A 17884-nucleotide genomic window follows, 5' to 3' on the forward strand; every position below is an offset into this window, starting at 1 on the left:
CCCACCTCTCATTTATCTCTCCACCCTGCAGGCACTCTGCCTGTATTCCTGATGAAGGGCTTTTGCCCAAAACGCTGATTTTCCTTCTCCTCGGATACTGCCTGAACTGCTGTGCTTTTTCCAGCACCACTCTAATCCAGAATCTGGTTTCCAGCATCTGCAGTCATTGTTTTTACTTAGTCTTATAATGCCAGGTGTCCATGGTGAGTTTTAATGTTGCCGTATTCAACAAGGTCACCAAGATATAGGATGATCTATTACATGACAAAATCGTGATTAACAGATTGTGTTGATAGTAGTATCTTGCTCCCATTGTCAAACGCTTTCTTTCAAGCAAAAACACCAATTTCACAGTTTATGAGCAATCTATTGTGATGCTGCTTGCGCATTTCTTTTGTTTGTGACCCTCCATTCTGATTCATAGTTTTGGAATGAAGTTTTATGATTTTGTTCAAAAATCATTTGCACTTTGGTCTTGAAACAGAAAGAAGACTGTTAGTATTTTGATATTAACTTCAGTGGCAGAGTTGCTGCAACAGAACTTGATCACCAGACTAGATAAGAGGCTCAAATTGGCTGTTGATCGTGTTTTGGTCTGTTACAGCTTTGGAGGAGAGTTTGTTGCATATTTCGATATGCAACTTTTGTTACCATTAGTCAAGGATGATGGTTCCTCTGAAGCTCTATCATCTTAGATGTTCGAATTGGATCAGCTGAGATGTTATTTCTGGTTTAAATGAAGAAACTATTTATAGGTTACATTTGCAGTAATCAGCAGCCTAACTTGGAATTACAGCAAGGGTTCTGCAATTACTTAGTTGCAAGAACATGGCTCCTCTCCTTCTCTTGTTGTGACCATCTCCAGTTCGTTAACCGTGAGGAATTCTGCTCCTTTTTCACTCTGATATCATGTGCTAAAACTGTTAATTGCCCTAGTGTTTACATTGATGTATCATTGCAATGTAGCTTCCAGGTTGTCTACATCCTTCATTGGGGGGAATTTGATGATGAAAATTGAATATTTCTCCAGCTGATGGTGAAATGATATTATTGTTTTTGTTTAGAATTCTTTTGAGATAATCATGTTCGACCAAGTGAGCCAGTATATATGATCTATTTGAATTTCAATCAAGATGTTGACAAGGTGTCACACAGGCTGCTAAATAAGACCCCACCGTGTAAGGCATGGTTCAGAGATTACTAACTGGCAAAAGGCATAGTGTGCAGTAAGGGATGGCAGCTGGTGACTAGTGGAGCTTGGGACCACAAATATTCATATCATGTATTCCTGGTTGGGAGGGATTTTTTGCTCCGTTTGCACATGACAGAAAGCTCGATGGAGGGGTAAGTAGTGTTGAGGAAGCAAGGAGGCTTCAGAACAACTTGGACAAGCAAGGAAAGTGGACCAGATAGCAGCAGCTGGATTACCTTTTTAGGAAGTATGAGGTCCTGCAGAAGCAATACAGACATAAACCAGCTGGTAAATGGGCAAGAAATTTGAAGCATAAATGACTTCTGAATCCTCAGTCAGGATTCTCTTGAAGTTTAACAGGTTAAACTTCATTTGGCAGTTAGGAAGGCAAATGCAATGTTCACATTTATTCTGGTCATCTTGAAATAAAAGAGGAGAGAGACTGCTGAAGCTATACAAAGCTGTGGACAGAGTGTATTTGGAGCCTCAGAATGACGGGCTGGTCATGTGAAGAGACATTGAGGACTCTGGGTCTGCACTTGATGGAGTTTAGAAGGATGAGGGAGGATCTGATTGAATGTGACCGGACCTCTCAGTATTTTACTATGCTTAAATAAGGAGAAGATGCTTCAATGAGAAGGAGAGACTAGAACTAAGGGCACAGCCTCGGAATGAAGGGATGATCTGTCAGAACGGAGATGAGGAATTTCTTCAGCCAGAGGGTAGTTAATCTCAAAGTCATGGCTACAAAGGGACACCGGATGCCATGTCGTGGATGATGAATAAGACAGATTGACTGACTGGTTCTTCGTTAGTCAGGAGTTTCAGGCTTTAAGAGTGGTTTTGAAAACAAGTATGATTACATGGTACTGCAGAAGCAAGGGGCTGCATTCTTTTTCTGTATATTGTGATCTTACATCTATTGGCCTTTTCAGTGGTTTCCAGGAGCTGTATGCGGCATTAACGTTGCCACTTCTGATCAGGAAGAAAAAATCTGGCCAGATTGACTGCTTATTTTAGGTTTTAGTTGAAGAAAAATTGGTTTGAAGACAAACTTTTTCTTATTTTGCTGATGTGAAATTTTGCAGGCTGACCCAGTGCCAAATGGACTTCGAGCCCTGCCTGTCTTCTATGCCTGTACAATTGTGATCAATCTTTTCTCGATCTTGTACACAGGAGCACCTCGTAAGTATCAACAAATGGAAATTCGAGATTCCTTCTTTTAAGAGTATTTGGACATGTGCGTAAATGTGTGTCAGCTTGTATTCAGCCGTAAGGTTGAACAGGAAGGGTTTGGTTACAGAGAATCTCCAACATGCTTGGGTGAATTAGAAGCTTTGTCAATTGTGTTTCGAATCAAGTACTATTATTGCTTCATTTGATGTTTAAGTCTGTGGTCATAATTTAAAAAGTAGTCGGTGAGGAATATTGGACGCGTTTGCTGTTGATATGCTGTTAAATATGGCTATTTTAAGACTGGGTCAATGCAGTAATATCAGGTTGTTAGCTTTCAAGCCATTGGAATGGAGAACGTAACATTTCCAGTTACTTTTAGTTAACTACAAGAGTATGGGTCAGGAATGGATTTGCATATTAGTAGCTTCCTAGCTTTGTAATTTCCTTCGACAATTTTGTACAGAGACAGAAAATTGCAATGGTCCTCAGAATTGTTTCTGATTTCCATTGTGGTGTTGGCTTTTGGAAATGGAGGCTTCCTTCAGATGTTGCTAAGACTATAATTTTGTCTGCTAGTAACGATAGGATTGGGTTGGTTATTTTTAGTCCCAAGGTTTTTTCTGGTGCCCATGCAAGTTGACAAGATCTTAAGTTTTTACTGACTAGAGTTGGTAATATTTCCTTGCACCGTTGTTAAGCTTTCAGATTATACTGCGTAGACATGCTTATCTTGTTTTGTAAAGTGTGTGTTTTCTCTTGCTAGTATTGGGATTTGATCGAATTCCATTTTGGGGTACCGTGCTGATTACAGTGGGGAGTGGTCTGATCTGTGCACTCTTCATTTGGTTCATCGTCTGTCCCAGAATGAAGAGAAAAATCGAAAGTAAGTGAAATTTACAGACTTCCACAGTGAGCTTTCAGGTGAGTGTGCCAAGACATGAAATAAAGGATCATGGACACTAGTTTATTCAGTTTCTGAATATATAAATTAAAATGGGGTATTAGAGCATAGATAACTGATGTTTGTTCAATGGAGTTAATATTTTCCATTTTAATAAGAGCAAAATAATTCTTTTATGGTCATTAATATTTTGCTGTGGTCAGCACTATCGCTTATTTGCAGAAAGGATTGCACTGGACGTGAACAGTCTTTACCTCCCTTCTCCCACCACACTTTTGTGCTCACTCCCTTGCTTGCTCTGAGAAGCTGGGAAACGTATTTAAGAGTTGGCCTTCAATTTTTTTTTAAGCAACTACGGTCGATACGTTCACCTAAGGTTAATGTGCTGAAGAAGGCCGCTGTAGTTACTATGATGTAATTTGGTTGCTTTTGACCAAGCACTGAATATTTGATTTTGCCTGTATTTGACACTGAAGGGAAGGAACTGAGGTGCACATGGAATTGGCATTTGTTGAGGCTTCAGTGAAGTAACATAGCGACTTGTCTTCATCAATCCCTGAATTGTCACTGAGTTAAAACTAGCAGGATGCAAGTTGCTTGGAAGTGAAGTTGACTGACAAGTCAAACTTTGAATTTGTTGAATTTGGGAAGATGCATATTTTAACTTGTTGCTTTGTGTACAAATATCACAATACTGACAGAAAATAGAATTGTTGAAAATGTTTAAATCTTAGTTTGATTGGTCATTGATTGCAAATGGAGTACTGGTATGACTGCAGAGATGCCTTGGTTGAGGGAACTCAAATTGTGGAACTTTGAGTGAAAGTAGTCTGGTGTCAAGCTTTCAACTGTTAAGATTGGTTTCTGTGCAATCTTGCCTGTTTCCCAAACCATTTTAATGGGTTGCTCATTATGTGCCTGAAGTTATGGAATAAAGGATGTATTGTTGAGTATGTCACCGAGATGGTATGACATTTTTTTCCATAAGAAATTAATGAGCAATTGGACAAAATAAATTCAATGAGGTCTGAAGTGGGAACACCAAAATTATTGTTGTGATTGCTGAAGTCTCCATCTTTAATTTTGAAGTCTGAAGATTTTCTGTTGTGTTTTGACATTTCCTGTCAACAGGAGAGATGAAAGTCTGTGCTGGACATAGCACTGTGATGGATAAGAAAAATGATGATTACTATTCAGTGTCCAAAGATGAGGTGGAAGAGCCCCACTTGAAGGCTCTGCTGACGGATGCAGCATCTGAAATGAAGACTCCCCTAACGGATGGGATTTCAGTTGTTGTACCATCCAAGCAGAACCTTGAGAAGCCAAATACAAGAATTGCTTTTATCGGAGACTCTACAGAAGATGTAAGCAAAGAGCATGTATCCACTGGAGAGCTGAAGGAAACAAACATAGATCACGTCATCAATGGTAAGCTGTTGAATCAATCTTTCCAAAAAAATGGATATCTATTAGGGATCAGACCAGACCCCCTTCAAATATATAAAAGACCTCGTCTGGACCCTTTCGCTTTTTGTTTTGAAGGTGCTGAGTTCCAGATGTAATTTGATTGGACTGCTGCTTGGTTTTAAGCAAAACACACTTCTTCCCCCAGTAAAACTTCGTACAAAGAATTTGTAATAACTTCAATGCAATTGGAAAACTTAACAGAATAATTGTTTAGTAGTATAATAATCTGTTATGGACCAGGCCAGACACCCTCAAAACATTTCAAGAAAGTAGCCAGGATGCGAACTTTCGCTAGTTTTAAGCAGGTGCACAGTGGATATTCCAGGAGGGATGCAGCTGCTCAAACCATGTAGTTTTAAACAACAGAATTTCATTCTATGATTACAGAATGAAACACAAACAAGGGAGAACAGAATACCTTAACCTGTCCAAAAACCCAATATGATGCTGTTGAAAATAATTGCAACACTCTCCATAACATCCCTTGGCACATGAGATAAAATAAAATGCGGGGCCTTAGGAGAGAAGTCAGTGACAGAAGGTCAGCATAGACCTGCTTCTCTTGGATCCAGCACTACCATTCTGAAACCAATTCCAGACTTTATAGAGTCTGTCTTTTACAATCTCTTTGGGCGCGGGGGGAGAAAAGCGAAAGGACAACATAACCTTGTTAAAGGAGTAGCTTTGTCACAACAAAGGTTCCAAGATAATATCACACAAACACCCCCTTGGCCAAGGCAAATTGAGTAAATTAGTCTCTCATGCAATGTTTCCTCAGTCCGGGAGGAAGATACTTCAAAACAAAATTGTCAGAACTGAAACTTTTTGCTACAGCCAACACAGATGAAGCAGTTTCCATAGCCAACTTTAAAAGCCCACAACTGAAAACTAAATTCAGACCCTGATTTTGTGGGAGTCTGACTCCATCTATTCATGCTGCTTCTATTGTTTTATTTGGGGGGGGGACCCACGGTGTCACAAGCTGTTTAGTTCATTGGCTTGACAGCTGGCCCAAAACATGTTAGAACTTTTCAAACGTTTGAACCATATACCAACTTTGTTTGGTTCGGTACAATGCTACTTGCTGTTCTAAAAGTCTGAGTTGGTGATTCTTTACTGTTGATTAACTACTCACATGGGTTTTGAAATGTAACTTGTCATCCATGTGACTGTGAATTTATGCACCAAATACCAGTTTTTGTGTGGTGGCAATAATTTTTTTAACCACTGGATTTGTAAAGGTGTTTTTGAGATCATTTCAACCCGGCCCACCAAGAAGTTTTCAATTCCTTCTTGGTAAGCACTTACTTTGAGAGTTTTGATGAACCGGTCTTGCGTTGTTGGCACACAGTTTCTGCATTATGGAACTGCACTTGGGCACATGGCTTTTTCAAATGGATAAGTTTGTTTGAATGCAGAATATGCACAAAACATAGACTCCATGTTCTGATCAGGCACAAATAAAATTCTGAGTAATCATTTTAAAATCAATTACAGCATTGTTTACCCACAAACTTGTTTTATAATACTTGCCAATTGTTTCAAAATGTGAGCTGAGATGATGCAGTAAATCAAATGTGCATGTTGTATCATAAACCTGTTGAGGATGTTGTTAAATATTAGTGGAGCAGGTGGGATTTGAACCCAAGCATCCTCTTCCACAGGAAGGAACAGTACCACAATGCCCAAGTTTAGACATATGTGAAGGAAGCATTGCTCATGTTTCAATGATTTGTGTTTTAGGGACCATGCAATTTGGGAACAATCATGTACAATTTAACCAAGTTCTTGGAAGTCAGACCAGCAGCAATGGCTATAGTGGTCACTACCATACTGTGCACAAGGATTCAGGACTGTACAAAGAACTTCTCCACAAGTTGCACTTAGCTAAAATGATCGATTGTGCTGGGGACTCGAATGAAGCAAGCAGCAGGCCGCTTCGTCGTAACAACAGCTACACGTGTTACACAATGGCAATCTGTGGCATGCCCCTTGATTCTTTCAAGCCCAAAGAAGGAGAAGCAAAGGCTGAAGAAATGGAAAAACTGACCGCATCTGGCATGGAACCGAAAAAACGTATCAGACAAGACAGTTACAGTAGCTATTGCAATGCCATGGCTGATTGCAACACAGGTGCTGGTGATGGAGCTGTGAAGCCTGAAATTGATCTAGGAGATCGCAAGTGCAGCGATGGCTCAGTGGAGGAATGGAGTGAGCAGGAAAAGCCTGAAGTTTCATTATTGTTTCAGTTTTTGCAGATCCTGACTGCCTGCTTTGGCTCCTTTGCCCATGGTGGCAATGACGTCAGGTGAGTAATGATGGGATTATAACAACTCAACAACAGTGTTTTTTAGGTTTCCATTCAGTGTCTTGTGCTTTTATGTGGGAAACAACTGTGATTGTACAAAAATCATGCATGTCTTTTCCCCATGAAAAGCCAAACCACTCTAAGGCCTGAGCAAGGGATGAACCTTGTGGCTGGTTCAGTCAGGTTAACTTGGGTTAATACAGTCTTTTTTTTTTGTAAATGTAGGAGAAAAGGCTGTCAATGTTGCACGAGAGTAATTAGGTTTGCTTCAGTGGGAGAACCATTGGGATAGATGGTCTGAATTGAAAATGTAAGGTTTGTGTCATGATTAAGTACAAAAGGACAAGGGTTGGGCAAGGCAGTTTTGGAGCTTTTGAGTCTTCAAGTTCATCAAACCTTATAATAATGGTGCAACAATGAACATTAAATTGGCTTATCAGACCAGCTTGTTGCTTGGGCTATACTATGGTTGGAAGCAGACTGAAAGACTTGGATAGGCCAGTCACAACACAAGCATACATGGAACGGGATGTTGTAATCGAGAGGTTTACTGTTGGGCTCGAGGAGTTGAACGATACTGAAGTGGTAACTTGAGAATTGGAGGGCTGAAGGTTAATAGTGGATTGTGTGATCACGTGGACAGGTGCAAACTGTCAAAATTCTGGCAACCTTTTAGTTTAGAAAAAAGATGTCATTGAATCGAAATACTTCACGTGCTGAGGTTCTGTCTTGTTGGAGAGACTAAAACAAGTGGCTGCTTTAGAAAAATATTTCTGCAGACAGATACCCAAAAGAACCTTGGTTTCCCTCCAGTTGATCTGTTAGACTTACTGATTTACTGATTGATAAGGCGGTTTGATTTATGCAAGTGGAGGGGCAGGGAAAGAGGTGCAAAGACGAAAAACAACATCCTGGAGTTCATATGACAAGATCAGGTGGTATGGTGGCTCAGGGGTTAGCACTGCTGCTTCGCAGCACCAGGTCCCAGGTTGAATTTCAGCCTCTGATGACTGCCTGTGTGGATTTTGAACATTATCCCTTTGTCTGTGTGGGTTTCCTCTGGGTGCTCTGGTTTCCTCCCACGCACCAAAGATGTGAAGGTCAGGTGAATTGGCCATGTTAAATTGCCCATCATGTTAGGTGTATTAGTTGGGGGGTGGGGTTGGTGTGGACTTGTTGGGCCAAAGAGCCTGTTTCCACACTGTAGGGAATCAAATCGCATCAAAACATGACCCATGATTCTATTTAATGGTAGAGGTGGCTTGAAGGGCTTCACTTCTTGGTTCTGTGATAGAGTAAAAACATGGAATGTGAAGACACTTTCATGGGTGCACAGTGTCCTGGGATTTGGAGTAAAAGAGGATCAATGTCAAATAACATGGAGGCTGTACTTCGTGGAACTAATGTTTAATGGTCTACAATTTCTCCTGCTAGGACTAATGTGATGAGTTGTCAAATAGAACTCAATGTCTGTGTTATACACTTGTTTTCTTTGCATGTAGCTCATAAGTCTATTCCTTTGTTCTTCAGCAATGCAATTGGTCCTTTGGTTGCACTGTGGGTTGTTTACTACACAGGCAATGTGAATTCAAAGATGGAAACTCCAATCTGGCTTCTCCTGTATGGAGGTGTGGGTATATGTCTTGGTCTGTGGGTCTGGGGCCGGAGAGTGATTCAGACAATGGGCAAGGATCTGACACCAATTACTCCCTCAAGGTAAACTTTCCTGTCTTGAAATTATATTTGTTTATTTTCCAATGCAGTACACAGAATGTTAAGTTTATTGACATGACTGCTCAGATTGCATCAATGGTTTTTAAACGTCAGGTCAAGTGAAATTGCTCCGTCTCTTGATGTACAAATTTGGTGTGCAATATAGATGCTCAAACATGTACTGCATAATGTAGGTTTGATGTTACTGAACTACTTGAGATGGATGGTGACACAAACTCCATATTTCAGGAATTCAGTATATGTTTTGAATACTGTAGCATCAATTGTAAGTGAGTAATGACATGTCCTTCTAATTGATCAGTATTTTTGAGTAAACGGAGCGTTAAATGCCCATTAGTTTTTGGAGTATTTAATGCTGTGGTTGAACACAGGTGGAGCCTCTTGTTGAGCAGATTTAAATTCATAGTACTCTTACATTGACAGTTAATGCCTTGTTGGCAGCAATCTTGGATGAAAATCTGTTCTCGTATTAGTGCTGTTCTCCCTTTTGAGGGAATTTACCTAACTGCAGATTTTTTTTTTGTGTTTGGATGAGGTGAGACCACATACTTGGTTAAATTCTTCATCCCAGCATTTGTGATTGAAGTGCTGTGCCATTGTTTGATCAAGAGAAGGAATTTGAATTTGAGAGGAACCTCGATTATCCAGCATTCAATTATCTGAATATCAGATTATCTAGCAAGATCACAAGCTCCTGATGCTTGCTAAATGGTTATACAGCATTCAATTATCTGGAATTCGATTAACCAACTGTGTCCTTTGGAGAATCGAGGTTCCTCTGTATGTATGTTATTCATTGTGTGGATGGGGAGAGCAGGTTAAAACTACATTTACTTTTCTACAGTGGCTTCAGTATTGAATTGGCCTCTGCTTTGACTGTGGTGGTTGCTTCAAATGTTGGTCTTCCGGTCAGTACAACACATTGTAAGGTAAGTTTCTTTATTGAGCCCATATGATCCCATACCATAATTTGCAGCATCAATCTGGAGAGAATGGATACAAAATGTAAAACTGAGCTTGCAGTCAAAATTACGGCTTTGGCACGGAACTAGGCTAAATTTGAACACTAGTCGAGTAGGTCACATTGTTACACCGTGATACATATGGACAATTATTACTGTGGCTTTTCAAGCACCATTGTGATTCTTTATGATCAGTCCAGCACTTCACAATCAAACTTGGAACTGTTTTTAGCTGTCATGGTCAGATAGAATTGAAGATAATGTGTTAACACTTGAATCAGTAAATCTAAGGTCGTTGCAAACTTTTTCTTGTGCAGGTTGGCTCTGTTGTAGCTGTTGGCTGGATGCGTGCCAAGAAAGCTGTTGACTGGCGTCTCTTCAGAAACATCTTCATGGCTTGGTTTGTCACAGTCCCAATCTCTGGGCTTATTAGTGCTGCCATTATGGCTTTATTCAGGTTTGTGATCTTAAAAAAGTGCTGAAGAACTGCCTAAGCACCATCTATATTCAGGGCAGTGTTGCTGTGGTTATGCCCATGAGCTTCTTTTGAGAATTCATTCGGGTCATTGAGTTCTGTAAAATGGAAGTCAAAGCCATCACTTCGATCTTCAAGACATCAGTATACATTTGAATAGAGTCCAACATGACTGTGTAGTAGAAATGACTTTGTTTCTTTTTTTTGTCCTTGACTTTGTGCAAAGTACTTTGAACTTGAGAACCATTGTCAATTTCTTTTTGTATAGTAAATTCATAATTGCATGTTTTTAATTAAAAAGGCGTACTGCAATTTAATACTGTGAACTATGAACTGGAGAAGCTTCTTTGACATCTGATACTTGAAATAAGTATGCATAAAGCACTGAAGTTGTAACTGACCCACTTGTATGTCCACTTGAAGCAATATCAAGGTACCAAAGAGTGAGGCAATCAAGTGGAAACTTCAAACTTGTAGTTCTTTAAGTCTTCCATTTTGAACCTGGCATACTGGAGAAACATCCATGTGTAATTTAAGTTAGATGTTAAATAAAGGTTAGCACGCCTTGCATGACTTGGATTTTGTTTTCTTTTTGTTTGATGCCAAGTTGAGGTCATTGATGTTGAGTAGGTAGTTAAGTGGTATTGGTAACAAGGTGCCCATGGATAACAGGAAATGATGATCCATGTGGACACTTGGTCAGATTTCTAAATTAACATTAAGTGCAACATGCTGCTTTTAAGGTTACTCCAGCTGTTCAAGTTCAGTCTTGGAGGCAGTTGGAGAATTGATACTCAGATTAGTGGGATCCAGGTGGTAGTTTGGACACTGCTATACACAGGTTATAAATTGTGTGAAATGTTCAACTGCAGTCACAAACGTTTTGTTGTGTCGTGACTGCAGCAGAGATCTGAATCTGGCAGGGATGTTCAGAGGAGTTAGGTGTAAAATGAATTTGGGTGAGATAAACAAGAAAGGTAAGCAGACACTTCGATCGTTTGTCAGTCCCCCAACCAGAGTGGTCAAATGGTTATAAGTATGTTGCTGGAAAAGCGCAGGTCAGGCAGCATCCAAGGAACAGGAGAATCGACGTTTCGGGAAACCTTCAGGATTCCGGAAGAAGGGCTTATGCTCTGATCTCCAGCATCTGCATCTCCAGCATTTTCAGCTCTGATCTCCAGCATCTGCAGTCCTCACTTTTTCTCCCCAAATGGTTATAAGTAGCCTTGAATTAGACTTTAAGAAGTTATCTGGTGTAACACAGCCTGTTTCCTTGTAATCGGTGACAATTAGTGTTTGACCCCTGTTCAGATATCAGTCGAGCGATTTAGTGTGAAACTGACCTTGAGTTAAGAAAAGAACATTTGGGATGCAAATCTTAAAATTCATGTAATGTTAGCAGAGAAGCAGTGGCAGAAAAAGGAGGTAAATTACAATCTGTTAAATCAATAGATTACATATTTGAGCATTTGCAACGAGAATTCGATCTCACTAAAGGCAAATGCACAAAGGCACGAATGACTTTGTGCATGTCCACCTGAACATTAAGGTAGAAGGACTGGTTTAACAAGCCTTAAGGAATTCTTGCCGCCTTCAGCTGAGACGCAAGTATCCTTGCAGAGACAAAATAAAACATCAGTAAAAACAAAGTGAGAATGAGGGAGGTGACTGAAAGGGAGATGTACCAGGGTATTGCCTGAGCCAGTGCGTCAGCTTTGCAGAAAGATTGGACAGAACAGAGGAGGTTTGAGAAGCAATATGAGCTAAGTACAAAGGAAAACAATTGCCCAACAGATGAATCAATGAGGTGGGGATCGACCTTAAATGTAAGGATGAGGTGGTTAATCAGAAGCCTGATAATGCAGATAGTGGCCATCCTGCCCAACAGATCTGTTCTGACTCTTCAAAGGGCATCCCAGCCACAGCTGCACTCACCACCCCACACTGTCCCTGGAAGCTGACTGTTACCATTATGGCCAATCCACCTGCCCTGCACATCTTTGGACTGAGGAAACCCACACAGACAGGTAAAACTTAGAAACTCAAGACAGAGCCACACACATGGCACCAATTGAGACAGCAATGTTAACCACTATACCAACATGCCATTTACTGGTCAAGGGATGTAAGGATTTTCTTTTTGTACTCAAAGTAGTGGGAATCAGGAACTCTGTCTGAGTGGGAAAAGCAAAAATCCTCAACATTTAAGTATTGAGATGTATACTTGCAATGCTCAGGCACCAAAGGCTATGAGCCAAGTAATGGAAGATGTGATCATATTAGGTAGGTTCTTGGTTTTGACCAGTTCAGATGCAGAGCCTCTTTCTGTGCTGCAGTTTCTCTGACTGCAACTCAGATGCTTTGAGAAGGATTTATCATGTGGCTGAATAAGGGTGTTGATGGCCTTCTGTTTAGGAGATACATGTTACAATTTAATGATTGTCTCAATCTGTTGGCCTATGTGTGAAGCTCCTATACTCCTAGGAAAACAGCATAGTTTTGCCAAGAAGGAAACAAATCATTTGTAACATTAGTGGCAGGACACTAAAATGAATACCGTCAGTGAGCTTTAATCACCTTGTGAAAGGCAAATACCAATGCAACAAGTTAGTGGATTATGTCAAGTGCAGGAGAAGAAAAATGTGATGTGTTTTGAAATGCTAAAAGAAAAATTAAATTTTGAGGCACTGCAGATATGTGGGATTAGAATACACATGACCATGATGTGTAAAGTGAGCAGGCAAGAATATATTCAGGTCAAAGCAGTGCTGATCTTTTAGTGCAAGGGAACTGCAGTCCACAAATACAGAAATCCAGTCTCAACTTCCTGGTAAGGGTGAGACATTATGTACTGAGAACAGTTTTGATCTTTATTAAAGGGAGAGTTCTATGTGCATTGTAAGTCGATCAGGAAAGATTTACTCAGTTAATCCCCTGGGTGCATCTTGGTCCACTCCTAAACTCCCACCACTACCTCCCACCCTGCAGCACCTTCCCAGGGGATCAAACAAGGTGAAAGATCTTGTCTCCTTTTCTCAAACCCTATCCATCATTGAACTGTTTTGACACCTTCCAGGTGAAGCACCCATTTACCTGCACTTGACTCAATCTAATCTACTGTATTCACTGCACCCAATGTGGTGTTCTGCTGGGGAGATAAAATGTAAACTGAGGGACTTTTGCTGAACATTGCAGAAATAACCCCCACCTTTGAGCTGTCTCATTTCATGCGACCATGTTCCTTGCCCTAAATGTGTGCAGAGCCTACAGCAGTGCTCCAACAAAGCTTAGCGCACGTTGAAAGAACAGCATCTCATTTTCTGCTGTGGAACGCTGCAGCCTCCAGGACTCCATACCAAGTTCAATAATTTGGAGCTGGAGCACCATCTTGTCTCCTTTTCCCAAATCCTATTCATCATTGAACTGTTTTCACCACAGCCAACCCATTTTACCTGCTCATGCTCATCAGTAGCTTTTATTACTTCCCAGTTCATCATTCCTTAGCCTGCCCAACTGCTATTTTTTTTTCTCTCTCTCTCTCTCTCTCTCTCTCTCTCTCTCTCGTGTTAATTCCACCCCCTTTTCCTTAATCTTCAGCACAAACCCTGTCCAAAACAATTGATTCTACTTTTTAATGACAGACTGCAGAATTTCGCCAGCTATTCGTGTTGTTTCACATTTTCAGCAGCTGCAGCGTTTGTTTTCTGTTCACCTGACTGATTGCTGGGATGAAGAGAGTTTACAAGAATGAGGTGATCTCATTGAACAATATTGATGGGGCTTGCCAGGGCGCTTGGTACTGAGAATAAAGTCATGAAGCTGAAAGACAACAGATTTGCAGAAATGAAGAAACAATTGATGGTGTGATCAAATTAGTTTATGGAAAATGGCTTAATTGGAAATATCAAATAGAAAAGCAAATTCACTGAACACTGCTCAGACTTCTCACTTCTGGACAAATTGTCAATGTGAAAAATGCATCAACATTAAAACTGCAATTCACAATAATATCTTTAATCAATGATTTTCTTCATCTCCACTTGCTTCTTAAATAAGTCAGTATTTGATCAGTAATTTATTTTCTCCAACACCTTCAACTTTGTACCCATTTCCCTTGTCCCGCAGTTCTCATTTAGCCTGAAATTGCGATCAGGAGTCATTATTTCTCAAACATTAGTAAAAGTATTTCATAATAATTACAATATTAAAAGTGAAAAACTAGACCAGACACTCAAACTGGACGGTGGTAAGTAAGGTTGAGGACTCAAAGTTTACCAAGATAAACATACTGCAGTTGCTCTTGATAGATAGCTTCCCCTTCTGCTCCATTGCTGAGCAACATTATATCAAGTATGACCTTATTATCTGCAGAACTTTGCTTAGTGATATTGCTTGATCAAAACAGATAATGGAAAAATAGTCTGACAGAACTATTAAATATTTAGCTAAGATTCTGGTAATTCCGTCTGAGGCTATTTTAACTCGATACTGCATTGAGCACATAAACATAGCCACAACACTCCCTATAAAACCATATGATGCCTTGTGCTTATAAGAAAGTGCTCAACAATATCACAAGACACAGCACCCAACTTTGACAGATCTTGTGGTGTAAATGACAATGATCAAATTATATATCACAAATTGATAGTTTATTATTGATGAGTTAGACAAAATGATGTAAATGTTGTATTACAACAGACTAGATTATCAGCAAATTTGGTTGTGAAGTTTCAACAACTATACATCTGTCCGCACCACACACTCAAAGTTTGTATAAATTTACCACTGAACTCGAGAAAAAAGTTTGTTCTAAAGCTTTCTATTCATGAATGATGCATTTATCTGAATTATGTTAGATCTGATTCTTTTTCCAAAGTGCCTCGTTTTGAAGTTAGGAATGGAAATAGCCACGTCCAAGATCCCACGAGCTCTTGTGAACAATTTATTTTACTCAGTATTTGGAAGACAAATCATGAAACATCCCAGTGAAGAACTGTACTCCAAAACTTAACTCAACAACATTGCAGTAGTTGTTTCAACCACGTGTTCAGGACAAAGTTTAATATATCTATGGCAAATAATCTCAAACCTATGATTTTAATGTATCTAAAAAGTGACTTTAAATATTATTCATTCATATTCCACACGGTCATCATTCAGAACCAAAGAGTTCAAGTAATTGATATGAATATTTCAATTTGCAAGAACAAGGCCGTGTTCTTTGGGAACTGGGCCGACGGATCCTTTAACTCCTTCACTTCACCTGATGAAGAGGCAATGCTCCAAAAGCATGTGATTTCAAATAGGCCTGTTGGACTATAACGTGGTGATGTGAGAGTTCTGACTTTGTTCGTTATCAGGTCATTACCTGAACATACATTGAATATGGTTCAGAGGGGGCACAATGTGCGTAGATCAAAGTGAGGCAAAACCAGGGCTTGTGGGAGCACTGCTCCATCCCCATTGCAGGTAAAAACCTGGTCATCAAGTGTGAGGTACTCTCAGAATTGCTCAGAACCATCTTCCAATTCATCTGAAGGTCAAAGATGGACCTTGTTCATTGGGGCATCATTGTCAAAGCTCTAGAGTAGAGGGTAGAAATGTACCCATTGCTCTCATCCTAATGGCCACCTTTGTGTACAGCTGCATCAAGGGGTGTATAGACCTTCAGTATGCAAACACCAAATTTCATGATGTACTGATGTTCTACTTGTCCCCGGTGTTGCAAAGGATAGGTCTGGCTGCAGCACCATGGAACGCTCCAAGTAGTTGAACCGATACGTATTGCCTGTCCTTTGTGGAAAAACTCTGTAAATGAAAACACCTTTGACCACAAGTTCAGCAGAAAGTGGTCAGCACGTAGTGTCCTCGAGACCCTACAAGAAAAGGAAGGTGGATCCTGTTGCATGGTTCTCTGAGCAGACTTGAGATCATGTGACAGAATGCCTCATTGCCAGAACTTTCCAACAAGCACCAAGACAGAGCTTGGCTGACGATGAGAAGTGCATTGCCTATCAGATTCTTCATGCATACCCAGACTCTATGCACCACCACACGCTGCTCTTGAAGTGGCTATGGTGAGTAGACAGTCACTCTTCTCCTTCTGGAATGTGCGTTTGCTAAGAAGGTCTGGAGACATGCTGTGTTTTTGTCCAAGTTTGTCCTGAGCAGCTCAGTGACACAGGATCAATGCTCCACAGACTGCTCCCTGGTACGCACACGGAGATAAGCATTGATTGTGCCTGGAAGCCCATCAACTTGGTGAAAGATGCTCTTTGGTCTGGCCAAAATTTGTTGGTTTTCCAGAGCCAGGAATTGACCTGGACCGAGTGTGGAAGACTGGCACATTCCAAGGTCAGGACTATGTGCTGAGGGATGCACTAAAGCTGGGAGCAGCCGCTGCCAAGGCACAGTAGGGACACACCTCTGTCTGAAGTCTTTCTGCTGAAGTACAATGGTGGTTTATTCAGTTATCAGACCCTCTGTGTGTCTCAATGTATTTAAATAAAGTCCTGTGTAGGTAGGAAATGCCTTTTTTTGGAACTGCAGTGAATGCTAAGTTCCAATATTTGTTTGATCTTCATGTGCAAAGACTATGTATATATAAAGCTATTTTTATGAAGAAGGTATGTTTTTGCAATACATAAAAAAATTCCTCTTTGACTGCAGTTTCAGTGCAAAATTTACACAGGCAATATCAGGTTTGTTGCCAGGCATTTAAAGGCGTAGGTATCAATGAAAGAGAGTGATTAAAATTGGGGTTGCATAAGAGCTAACAATTTGAGGAGTGCAAAACTCTTTGTGGATTATCAGATTGAAGACAATGAAAAGGCAAAGCCATGGAAAGATTTACAATCTGTGTGAGAGTTTTTAAACTGAGACTCTGTTTGACCAGGACCAAATGCAACTTGACGAGCATCATCAAAAAGCCCTCGACTCCTGCGCCTTTTAGTGCAATCCTGACCAATCTTAAAACTGCACTTTCCACCACACAATTCCTTTATCGCTTAATTTTCTGAAAGGTAAACTACTATTTATCTCAACCTCAAATATATTCAGAGCAAGGTGTACCCACAGCCTTGTGCATGGACAATTTCAAGAATTCACAATGCTTGAGTGAACATTTCTCCTTATCTGAGACACACATGATCATATCCTTTATCATCAGATTGCTGCTGTGTTCTGGATTCCCCAGCCAGGAGAAACACTCTGAATGTGTAGCATCTCAAGCACATCAGAATTTTCTTTGGTTCAATGAGATTACTCAACTTATTACTCAAATAGCCCTCTTAATAAGAGCCACTATGTTGATTCTGGAGCTGATTTTTGTGATGGAGGCAACATGCAGTCAGGAGGTTAACCTAGTTAGATAAATGAGAACATTCCAGAATTTTCTGTTTGTCTGTAAAATCTCAGCAGGTCTTGCAGTGTTGGATGCTGAGAGAAACATTTAACATTTTGATTTCAATATTACTCTTCTTTAGAACTGTTGTTGGAAATTGTCAGCAAATGTGAATAGAATCATAGAATCCCTACAGTGTGGAAACAGGTCATTTGGCCCAACAAGTCCACACCGAACCTCCGAAGAGTATCCAATCCAGACCCACTCCCCCCACCTTATTACTCTACATTTCCCCTGACTAATACACCGTGCCTACACATCCCT

General features: G+C 40.3%; 2 protein-coding genes across 2 annotated transcripts in view; one reads left to right on the forward strand and one right to left on the reverse strand.

Annotated features, from left to right (window-relative positions):
- LOC122543082 (sodium-dependent phosphate transporter 1-like) overlaps positions 1-10794 on the forward strand; it is an 18091-nt gene extending 7297 nt beyond the window's left edge. The window contains exons 5-11 of the mRNA XM_043681316.1: positions 2281-2377; positions 3132-3251; positions 4401-4697; positions 6480-7044; positions 8575-8760; positions 9623-9707; positions 10058-10794. Coding sequence (XP_043537251.1) covers positions 2281-2377; positions 3132-3251; positions 4401-4697; positions 6480-7044; positions 8575-8760; positions 9623-9707; positions 10058-10222 — 1515 coding nt within the window. The 3' untranslated portion in view covers positions 10223-10794. The remainder of the gene's footprint in view (positions 1-2280; positions 2378-3131; positions 3252-4400; positions 4698-6479; positions 7045-8574; positions 8761-9622; positions 9708-10057) is intronic.
- The window catches only part of LOC122543083 (cytosolic purine 5'-nucleotidase-like), a 126646-nt gene that overhangs the window by 92904 nt on the left and 15858 nt on the right, over positions 1-17884 (reverse strand). The gene's annotated exons all lie outside the window — the stretch shown is intronic.

The sequence above is a fragment of the Chiloscyllium plagiosum genome, chromosome 42, assembly GCF_004010195.1.
Source record: "Chiloscyllium plagiosum isolate BGI_BamShark_2017 chromosome 42, ASM401019v2, whole genome shotgun sequence".
Taxonomy (NCBI): domain Eukaryota; kingdom Metazoa; phylum Chordata; class Chondrichthyes; order Orectolobiformes; family Hemiscylliidae; genus Chiloscyllium; species Chiloscyllium plagiosum.